The sequence below is a fragment of the Gavialis gangeticus genome, unplaced genomic scaffold (assembly GCF_001723915.1).
Source record: "Gavialis gangeticus isolate Ggan-Ray unplaced genomic scaffold, GavGan_comp1, whole genome shotgun sequence".
Classification (NCBI taxonomy): Eukaryota; Metazoa; Chordata; order Crocodylia; family Gavialidae; genus Gavialis; species Gavialis gangeticus.
Window position 1 is genome coordinate 18,109,238 of NW_017729008.1, and position 11,643 is coordinate 18,120,880.

General features: G+C 44.9%; 1 protein-coding gene across 1 annotated transcript in view; it reads left to right on the forward strand.

The window, feature by feature from the left end:
• Positions 1-11,643, forward strand: part of FBXL13 (F-box and leucine rich repeat protein 13) — a 228,470-nt gene that overhangs the window by 8,898 nt on the left and 207,929 nt on the right. Inside the window, exon 2 of the mRNA XM_019509463.1 lies at positions 9,635-9,738. Coding sequence (XP_019365008.1) covers positions 9,635-9,738 — 104 coding nt within the window. The remainder of the gene's footprint in view (positions 1-9,634; positions 9,739-11,643) is intronic.

An 11,643-nucleotide genomic window follows, 5' to 3' on the forward strand; every position in this document is an offset into this window, starting at 1 on the left:
ATCCACAAAAGTCCCTACTTCGCAGCCACTTATTCCTAGAGTTGTTTAGACATCCTAGACACTTCAGTGCTTGGTCTGAAAAATCTCTACCTCTCTAGATATCAGCTTCAGTACTTAGCCAGAACTGCCCTAGTCTGGATAGCTAGGTACCTAGCTTCTGAATGAAGTGGGACCTAGGTCCTATGAAATAAAATTAAAATATACAGTAGATATTTTATTTTTAGTGTATGATTTGCTTTTTATCTATAATTTGTTAAAATTATATCTGCTAAAAGATTTTGTGTGTGTTGGCCTCAACAGCTCACCAAAACTCATTAAGTGGCCCTTCAGATGAAATAATTGCCCACCCCTGCACTACAGCCTGCTGATATACTCTAAAGTCAGAAAAGTCTGGTTGTGGGGATGCTTCAGACTCACTCCCAATGCCTCTTCTCAAATCCTAAGGCTCTGCTGGATATCAAAGTAGCCTCAGGGAATGAGACCAGAGCAGCCTCACAGGCAAACTTCTGGTTCTAGAGCAGTGGTTTTCAACTTTTTTTCATTTGCTGAATCCTACAAATTTTTGAATGGAGGTGCAGACCCCTTTGGAAATTTCAAAAGAAGGTGTAGACCCCTTTGAATTGTATGTGTGGGTATTCACTAGGGCTGTATGAAAAGCCTGCGTTTCGGTTTCAGATTCAGCGTTTCAGAGGGACAGTGTTTTGTTTCTGTGTTTCATAGGGCTGTCCAAAATGGCTGTGTTTTGTTTTGTTTCGGATTTAGCATTTTGGAGGGATAGTGATTCGTTTTGGTGTTTCAGATCACTGTCCCATTTCATTTTGGCCGAAACTGTTTCAGAGCTGTTTCGGAATTTCTATGGTGTGTTAGTATTTTGGCTATAGGCTATAATGGGGAATCACAAAACTACCTAAAACTTTGTAATTTCTTGCCTGATTCGGATGAAACTTGACGGAATGCTAGCTGCTTCTGCGGCCATGAAGCCTGCAGCCTATCAAGGAGATAGGTGCAGGGGTTTCTGGGAAACTGCACCTCAAACTGTTCAAAGCAAAACTCATGATGTGTGATTGTGGAGGCAGAGCAGGATGAAAACTTCAGGGATGGTAGCCCCTGCTGAGGCCATGACACCTGCCAGGTTTCAAGGAGTTAGGTGCAGGGGTTTCTGGGAAACTGCACCACAAACTGTTCAAAGTAAAACTAGTATCACTTGATGGCAGTGGCAGCATGCTGTCATCCCACGCACAGATCCGGGGGCCTTCTCCCCCCAGGAGGAGTCTGGCACATCCCAGCAGCCCTCCCAGTGGGTGCAGGCCCCCGGATCTGCATGCAGGATGACAGCATGTTGCTGCTGCCAACTGGGGCCCCGGGGCCAGTGCCAGCACTGGGTTCTTCCCGGTGCTTGGCGTGGGCTGCGCCAGGCAGAATTGGGTGCTGGCGCTGGCCCCAGCCAGCAGCAGCAGCATGCTGTCATCCACATGCTTCACAGCCGGTGACTGCAGAGCTTTAAAAAAAAAAAAAAGCAAAAAAAAAAAGCCCCTCATTCATTGGCTCTGGCAGTGGTGATTGGAGCCTCTGAGGGCTCACAGCAGAGTACCTCCGTACAGCTCAGGGCAATGTGGATCGCACCCCACCACCTGGCACCCGCACCATCATGCTGGTACAGCGTGGCTTGGCAGGGCGCTTTGCGCTGTCCCAGAGCTGGGGCTGATCCACCTGTCAGCTGGAGCTCCTGGTTTGATTCCCCAGCTCTCTGATCATTCCCCCACCTCTTCCCAGGGGACATGGTCCCCAGATCTGTATACAGGATTTCAGCAGGTTGCTGCTGCCGGCTGGGGAAATAGCTCAGAGCCGCTGCCATCACCAGCTGGCAGTGGCAGTCTGCTGCCATACCGTATCATCTGGGGGCCTGCACCCCCCAGGAAAGAGCTGGGGAATGATTGGGGAGCTGGGGAAATTGAACCAGGAACTGGGGGGAATGTTCAGGGACCTGAATATTCCCTCAGCTCCCGGTTTGATTCCACAGCTCCCTGTTCAATTCTCCAGCACTGGGATTGGAAGGGATGTCAAGGAAAAATAGTTGTCATTGGCCAGCTACAGATGTCAATATCAGAGCAGTCCTCCCCCTCCCTCTTTCCCTGCAAGCCTGCCTCTGAAACAGCTCCGAAAATTTCCAAAACGTTTCGGAGCCCTGTGTTTTGTTTTGGATTCAGTGTTTCGACTGTTGAAATGCCCCAATCCAAAACTAAATGAAACAGACACAAACATTTTGCACAGCACTAGTATTCACATACTTTTGATTGAGTATGGTCATCTTCTTCAGACTCTTTAGACACAGTCACAAGGGCACGTGGACAACAGGTTGGAAACCTCTGCTCTAGAGCAGGGGTTGTCAACTGGGGGTATGCGTACACTCGGGAGTACTTGAGAAGGCCTTTGGGGGTATGCATGGGCAGGCAGGGACGGAGCATCGCCAAGCACTATCCTGCGCTGCCGCACAGGTGCCACCCACCCAGCTGGATGCCGGGGGTGGGAGAAGCTCACACATAGCAGTTGCTTTCATTCCACATCTCACTGCATACCACGCCCCTCCCCACTCGACGTCCGGCCACGCACTACTCCCCACCCCCTGCTTGGCGGCTGGGGGTACACTGCTCCATGTCCGGCCATTGGGGTGGAGGGTGGTACAGTGATTCTAAAAGTTGAAAACCCCTGCTCTGGAGCAATTGTTCTTAACTTTTTTTGTACCAGGACCCATTTGTAAACATCAATGGCCAGTCCTGACCCAGTGCCCCTCACTCCTAACCTGCTGCCCTCTGCCCACCAGAGTGTGGGGTGTGGGGGAAGAGAGGGCGGCGCCCTGGAACTCTGTTAGCCTGCAAGGGAAAATCACGGTTTCCCATGTTTTTCTCCTTTAAAGGAGAATCTATTTCTAAAATTTGTTCACGACCCTTTTATATATTTTTGCAACCTACTTTTGGGTCGCAACCCATGGGATGAGAAACGCTGAATATGCTCAGTACCATCCTTCACAGACTCGCTTCTGACCTGGTATAAATGAGCTCCAAGATGCCCGAGTCAGTATTATGGTGTATACTTCCAGGATTACTTATCCTTTTATTCAATGACATTTTTTATGTAAAATGTATAAAGCAATCCTGGGATTAGAGACTAAAGCCTCACAGATTCCTCCTTTTAGAGGAGTACTGTAACCATCAGCTCACAATCATGCTCCTTATGTGCTTTCTTTCTAATCCAATGAACCTTGCATTCCTTTTTGAACAGTTGTATAGCCTCAACAGAAGGGCTAGAAGGTAAACCCAACCCAACTAGCCTGTAGCCTGCTGGTTAGGGTGCTGTCTTGGTAGGAAGTGTCTGTGGATTTGATTCCACTTGAGCTGAGTAGGGTATTGAACTCAAGTATCCTACTTCCTGTTTAAGTACATTAACTGCTAAGATGTTATGTGAAGGTATGTGTACTGCTGCTGTTGTTTTAAAAGAAGGCAGGGTAGATATGCATCTTTATAAACTAGCTAAATAATAGAGGTGCACCGACACATTGATCCATATCATATCGGCACCGATAAAAGGAAAATTGGCATTGTCGGCAATCAGCTTTTGTTGGTTGATGTGACCAATAATGTCACTGATAAATGCCATGTGTATGTGTGCAGCCGCAGCATGGACGTGGCCAGCCCAGCAGCTTGGAGAACAGAGTCTGGCTGATAAGTCTGTGTGGGGGACAGGGCAGGGAGAGGGAAAGGTTATAGGGGTGAAGATTGAGGCTTCTGCGGTGAGGGAGGGAGTGGGGCTGGGGCAGGCACTGCCTAGCCAGTGGGGTGGGGCAGCAGACAGAGCTGTGAGCGGCTTGTCCAGGGGAGGGATGGGAAGAGGGGACAGCTCTTGCCTTTGCACGCACCCCTGGGGGAGGCATGGAGGGTGTGTGCCCCCTGGATCTGTGTGTGGGGTGAGGGCGGGCTGCTGCTGTGCACTCAGGGCCAGGGTTGGTGCCGGGCTCTTCCCAGCACAGGGCGAGGCAAGGCTGGGGCTGCGCTTGGAGTGGGTGGCAGTGGTGCTGGGAGGAGAGGGCTGCATACCACTGCCACCTGCTCCAAGCATAGCCCCAGCCCAGCCCTGTGCACTGGGAAAAGCCCAGCAGTTCGCCTTTGCCCCATACACAGATCTGGCGGTACATGCTCCCCAGTTCCTCCCCCAGGGTTGTGTGCAGCAGCAGGAGCTGCCCCCTCTTCTCTCCTCCCCACCCCTCTGGACGAGCTGCTCATGTCTTAGTCTGGTGCCCACCCCCCCAGGCTGGGTAGCGCCTGCCCCAGCCCACTCCCTCCCTCACCACAGGGGCCTTGATCTGCCCAAACCACATGAGAAGCCCTCAGAATGTAAACTATCTTAGAGTCCAATTTTTCTATCAGATACATTGGGGAAGTCTCCATCAAAGTTCTTTTTTTTTTGATTTAGTGAAACAAGTACAGATAGAAATCTTGAAGAATGAGCAATGTCGCAATACTTATTCCATTTTCACAGTTGTGGCTAAACTCCAGGGCTAAGTACAGACAGTCAAAATGCTCAAATCTGAATTGATTCAGTTTTTTTCAGGTTAGTTTAAGCTGCAAAGACTGAACCAATAAGCAAATACACAGATTCATCTTTGATTCAGAAAAGGCAGCCACATGCCTGCAGTGGCTCAAGCCAGAAGCTGGAGGGTGCTAGAGCATAGCTCTCTGGCATGTAGCCAGCATGGGGTGTGTGTTCACTTCCTCTTCCTGCTGCCCCCAGGGTCTCTGGGATTTGCAGTCCAGATTGACAGCAGCAGGATTCTGCAGGGTTGCTTATCACTTATTCCTGCTTTCAGACGCCTCTGGGATTTGTAGTCCACAGTTGCAGCCAGCACTAAGCAGGGCAGCTTAGCACAGCTCTGCTCTGTACTCGGGAGAAGGGAAGTTTAACCCCATCCATGGCCTCAGACACCAGCAGAGGTTTCCCTGGGGGGGGCCAGTGAGCTGCCCAGTGAGCCAGCCCTCACTGCTCCAGCTAGGGAGCAGGGGGCAAGCCAACCCAGGTCTCTGGAGCAGACATCCCAGCCCAGCCCAGTGCTGCAAAATGCTAGGATGCTAGGGGACTTTGATTGAACTTGAACTAGGAATAGGTTTGGGACAGAATTTTCATAAACCAGTTTGATCTAAATCAATTAAGTCTAATACTACATTCAACCAGGTTTATCATAAACCAGTTTCAGCCATTCTGAAACTTGTTTATTTGCACTGAACTTCTATTCTGTTACAGGTTTAAACCAGTTTCTGATTACTTAAACCGGTTTATGTGTAACTTCTGTCCCTAGCCCAAAGGGGCAGTCTTGTAGGCTGTAGTCTGCAGGTGTGGGGAATTGCCAGCCAGCAGCATGGGGAGAGGAACCTGGCTTGGTGACCCATAGATAATGGTTAAAATTTCAATGATTTTCAGAGGTACAAGTGACAGTTAGGCTCTGCAACTCCTACTGAAAGTAAATAGGAGTTAGGCACCTTCCATTTATGCCTTACAAAATATCCTTCAGCATCAGCAAAACAGTCACTGGTTATTTATCTTTCTGAACTATTAACCTTCCTAAGGATCTGAAAGAATGTCATAGGTCAAGAATTTGTAAGCAGCTCAGTGATTGTAAGTATATAATCTTTTTTTTATAGGTTCAGATGATGACCTGCCTAATTCATATTAACACTCTAAATGTTAAGGAACAAATAAATGTGTGCATGCAATTTTTGAGCAATAAGTGAATATATGCTGGAGTGGGTGGTGGTGCAGGGTTGCGCTTGGGTGACATTATGGGGCTGGGCGGCTGCCATTGTTGCCCATGTCCATTAGGATTCAGCGACCCTGAATTCTGTGGCAGACCATGTCCTGTAACTTCCAGTAGCCTGTTAGACAACCAGTGGGTCAGATGAAATGGTTCTGCAAGCCAAATAAATAATGTTTGCATAAGAATTAGCCTATTTCTGTATTAACTTGATTTTAATTTGACATTTTTGTTGTATTTATAATTTTGAATTGTTTAATATCTGATTAGCCAAGGGAATGTTAAGCTTAATAAGAGGTAATTATTTTGTTTGTGACTTTTTATTTAATTTTAGTTGTTTAGTATTATTAGGGATAATGCATTTCACAGGTTATAGCCTTATTGATCTCTAGTCAATTTCCTATAACAGGGTTCCACCATGTCACTGAGAATCTTGAGGAGGTTACCAGAAATAATCAAGCTGTGTACCATTTAGACTGAATTGTTCTTATTTGAGTCTTGGGTTCCATCATCATCCAGGACTGTTCACCTAAGTAAATGTTAAGAATTTGGCCTAACAGCCTAGTCCATATACAGCTTTTTGTTTTTTGTTTAAATAAAGAAATTCCAAAATAAACTAAATTTATGCTAGGCTGAGTTCACTGTTTGGTTGCATATTTTGAATTTCCTCTGGTCAGTTTTTTGCACATGTAGTACCCATTTGCTATTAAAATCCCATCGGAAAAAGGTGTGTGTATTCGGGGAGTAGGGGGGTGGGAAGTAGAACATGAAACTACGAAAATTATAATTTTTTTAGCAGAACATACGGGCTCAGTCCAGCAGAGGGAGTATTTGAACAGCCTGGAAGTCCTGTTGAGGAAAGATTAATTTGAAAATTCATGTGGAGAAAATCATTATATTCTCTACTTATTTAGTTGTTGCTTAAAATGACATTATTTATGTTATAGTTGCAATGGGTTTATTCCTTGCTTATGATGTTTAGTTTACCCAGTTATTGTCATCTGGATGAATTTTGGAGGCTGCAATTTTTCTAGTGAGGTGAAATAGACACTAAAGTTAGAATAATTTTGTCCATTGTTTTACCATATGTTATTCAAGCTGTATAAATTGGAGTAATTCATGATTGTTTATTGATTAAAGAGAGATTATAATGCATAGTGATTTTTTATTCAATCCTGTTTGCACTGGTACAGGTTATTTCAGTTTGGACAGGTTAATAAATTGTGTACTTGTATATTGATTTGTAGCCATTAAATATTTCACAACTGCCGTGATTATTTCCTGCTTTAAGCATTATTGTTTTATAATGATATAGACCAGGGTGCTCAACCTCTGGCCTATGGGCCAAATGTGGCCTGCAGAGCCAAGGCATCTGGTCCATGGGGCTCCCACATGGTTGGATTGGGGCCAGGCCAACCCCCTCTCCCCGTGCTGCTGGATCAGGGCCAGGCCAAGCCTACTTCCCCTCCTGTGGGGCCAGATCTGGTCCATGGATGCTCTGCGCTCTGTCCATCCAACCCAAAGGAGGAAAATCTTGGACACCACTGATATAGACAAGTCAGAATCAAGGTGCTGTTGTGTTGGGTGCAGGCAGATGAAGACAGAGTTCCTGATCTACAAGGTTGAGAGTTTAGCAGACATGGTTTGGGAGTGGAAATGGTGATGATTATTACCTTTTGTTACTTACATAGTTTGTTTGTTTCTTTATTATTCAGGGTAGGGTGCTCAACCACTGGCCCATGGGCTACATGTGTCCCACAGAGCTGTGTCTTCTGGCCTGTTGGGCTGCCCACAGGTCTGCAAATTTGGTGGTGGGGAAACAGTGGCAGAGTTAATTGCCACTCTCCTGCTGCCAAATTTCCAGATTTCAATGGCCCTGTGCACCAGATCTGGTGTGTGGTCCTGGGGTGGTATGGGGCCCAATTTGGGCCCGGGTGGTGTTGGACCCAACCTCATGTGCTGACCCCCTGAGAGATCTAGCCTGAAGATCAGTCTCATGCCACTGTTCTGGCTTGCATAGCCAAAAGGTCAAGCACCACCAATTAGGGGAATAACGAAGAAAAATGAAAGTGAAGAGGAACTGCTCATCACCTGCCTAGTTCTGGTCAGCTGGCTGCATTTTGTGACAATAGCAAGTCTTAAGGAATGGTGAAAGAAGATAAGTAAGCACCTCTTTCCCTCCCCACCCCCCCATGAATAATTGGTAATCTAGAAGAAACGTTTTAGAAGAATCTTTGATTGTGAACCTGATTACTGGGTAGGATAGACACTCCGAGGATAGGTGGTCAATGACATGGTAAGTTTCTGCATTAACTAGGTGAGATGGGCCTTGAAAATAAAAACAAGAAATGTTTTTGATATGTTGATGGTAAAGGTGAAGCTAGAAAGGCATAGGAAGGGAGTTGATGCAATTAAGTAACAACCCAGGAAGATAATATCAACAGTAGCATTTTTAGTGTACTAAAACAGGGACATAAAACTCTCTTTGGGCTCCAGACTGGATCTGGACCACAGGGCCTTCTACAGGCTAGATTCATAGGGATTGCAGCAACCGTGGTGAGTCCAGGGTCAGGCGGCAGCACATTTCTGGGGGTGGTAGCACAGGTCCAGGGGTTTGTGATGGTGCGGGTCTTCTTTTGGTGGCAGTACAGGTCCATGGGGCTGCTACCAATGGCCATGTCCATCGGGGTCTGGGGGCCCTGAATTCTGTGGTAGGCCATGCCCCACAACTTCCAATAACCCACTGGACAGCATGGTTTTGTGAACTGAATGTTTGACATCCCTGAACTGGAAAGTATCAGGATTGCAGTAGTAAAGACAGAAGTTTGCAATAACCAGGCTGCAACTCGATGAGGGCCTCAGTGAAGTTTTTGGTGGTGTGCTCATGGAACATAGGGCAGGCCTGAGAGATGTTATGTAGGAAATAGTATCAAGATTTAGATGAGAACAGCAGGTTTAATCAAAGATGGCAGCCAAGCTACAACCTTGTATGCTATGAAGGATAGTGGCATTACCTGCATTGGGAAAAGGGGGGAGGGATTAGAAAAAACAGTTAACCAAAATGTTTCCTACTTTTAAAATTAGATATCTCAGATACGCCAATGTGATATTGCTGACAAATGGTATTTTCTTAATGACAAGCACTATATTTCTCACTGTGAGACGGGGGAAGTATCAACAGCAGACTACCTTAGGTTGTGTGCAGAAGGGTGATCTGTCTCCAGTTTTGAGGGAGCTATTTAATGAGAACATTCAATGTTCCTTTCTTTTATAGGGTTTTATTGCATACTCCAGTGTGCATGCAGTGGCAAGAATTTGATCTTATTTGTGTACTACGGCTTGTTCACAAAGTTTGGTGTAATCTTTGAAAAGTTAGTCTAAACAAGCAGTTTCTTGTCATACAGATAAGCACAGGATTCCGTATGAGTCTCTCATTTGCCTGTGTTATTAAAGGAAAACTTGTTGAATATAATATTTGTTCAAGGGGAGAGGCCTAATTCCATATCAACTTTACCTCACAGGGTTATTTGTGATAATTTAGTAATGCTTTTAAAAACGTATGATATCTCTGGAAGTAAGGTCCTAAGAAATGCGTATGTTTTGTTTTTTTCTATTGGTAAAGGTTTTCCATGTATAGATATGTATGAAACAATGGAAATATATTGATACATATATAATGGCATTCAAAATACAAATGGAATAAAAGTAACAAAAGCATAAAGGAACAAAGAAGAAAAGTATATGTTGTTTGTTAGTTAAAGCTATTTTTTTCTAGCATTATTAATGACAGTGGTTTTACACATGGAAAAGTTATTAATTTACTCTTTTTTGCAGGCTCTGCTATGTGGTATATTTATTATGTGTCCACAAGATCCACTTAAATTTTTAGAGGAAAAGATCAGAGAAATAATGGAAAAAGGATTAGATGGTATTTTATGGTATGTATCAAATATTCTGCATATGTTATTTAGTTCAAAAGATTGAAATTAGTGTAAATGGTAATGCTCCACCTGCTGATACATAGCTTGCAAAACAAATATCTCCCATCCGCAACTATTATGTGCACATATTATAAATAGGTTGGGATTAATACTAACATTTTATATTGAAACATAGAGTATATTTTTCTTTTTGTCTCTATGAAATGTCTGCAGAATGTAATTTATACCTAATACTTTTCTGTGCAGCATATACTTATTAAACTCTTAATTTTGAGATGAACAATTTGAGTCGTATCCTCAGCTTCATTGAAGTCAATGAAATTATATAGTTTTACACTGGCTGAGGTACCTGTGTTGAATTATAAGCTTACTTTCAATGTCTTTCTAAATATAGACAGGACAGTAAGGAAAAACAGTCTCAGGGTTTAATTTCATTCACATCAGTATCAAAGGGTGCACTGGTCCTGACTATCTAAATATAAAAATAATTATATTTAAAACTTGTCACAATAGTGTATAAGTGCCCTGCAAGTACTTAAAAACAATAAAAATCATAATAGAGGTTTGTGTGAGTGTCCTTCCCACTTACTCTCTTACTTCTGTGCTAGTGTGTAGGAGAAATAGCTTGATTGGTTTATAGTTTGTGAGTCTGTGTGCGAGTGAGAGAAAATGAATGCATCTGAATAGCTTAATGTGAGGCAGCCACAATGAGTTTTACATTCAGTTTTATATATATAATAAGGCCTTATGGCTTACCTTTTTGGGGGATAAATTCAATCATATAAGTTCAGCGACTGTGGTAATTCTCTGTCTTCATTCATGAGCCTTAGGTGAATATTTTCATTATTTCATTGTCATTCATAAGAGATCATATTAATGAGAAAATGATCTCTGAACATCCCAGAGAGAGTCTCTATAGAGGGATTTGAATTTCAGAGAAGAAATCTTGAGTTCAGGGGGAACCAGTGCAGACAGTTGAGTAGTAAGTTGATATGCTCATAGTTACCTGTATTGTTAACCAGATGGGCTGTTGTGTTTTATAGAAGTTGGAACTTTTCCAGATCTACAGATCCATTCATGTATGTAGTAGTCAAGCCTGTGGCACAGCGTTGTAGGAAAACATCAAGAACCAGAATCCTTTCTCAACCTGGTGGAGTAGAGAAAGACAGGAAGTGGGGTAAAGGGAGAAAATGGCTATTTTTATTCATCAGGATCACCATAATACAGGGGTGGGCAATTATTTTGGGCAGAGGGCCACTTACTGAGTTTTGGCAAGCCATCGAGGGCCGCATGACAGGCAGTCCAGGACAGATAAATATTAATTCTCTAAATTTTTTAGGGGCCTTATGAGCCAGATAGAATGGCCTGGCAGGCCGCATCTGGTCCTCGGGCCGCATTTTGCCCACTCCTGCCATAATACATATTTTATGTTAGGGGCAAGCAAAATATGGACTCCACGCCAGATCTGGCCTGCCAACTGATTGAAACCGGCTTGTGGGCAGATACCCACCAATTGATTAAAACCATCCCATGGCTGCCCCCATGGTGCTCTGCCTGGGGCTGAGCCCCACCCACTTCTGCCCAGGGCAGCCTGCCACACCATGCTCCCACCTGCGCTTGCTGGATGGTCTGCTAGGGTGGCTGCATCTGCCTGGGTTCTGCTTAGCTTCCCCCACCTCCAGCTGGAGATGGACATGGGGATAGCTGAGCAGTACCTGGGTGACTGCAGCCACAACAGAAGCAGCCCTGCTAGGAAGCTATGTGCACTGGCCGTGGCAGGTGTGATCAGGAACATGATGCAGGCTGCTGCAGGTAGGGCTCGGCCTCATGCAGAGTGCCATGGGGGCAGTCGTGGGCCAGATGGATGGGAGCAGATTGCACCTGCACCACACTGCTTGGTTG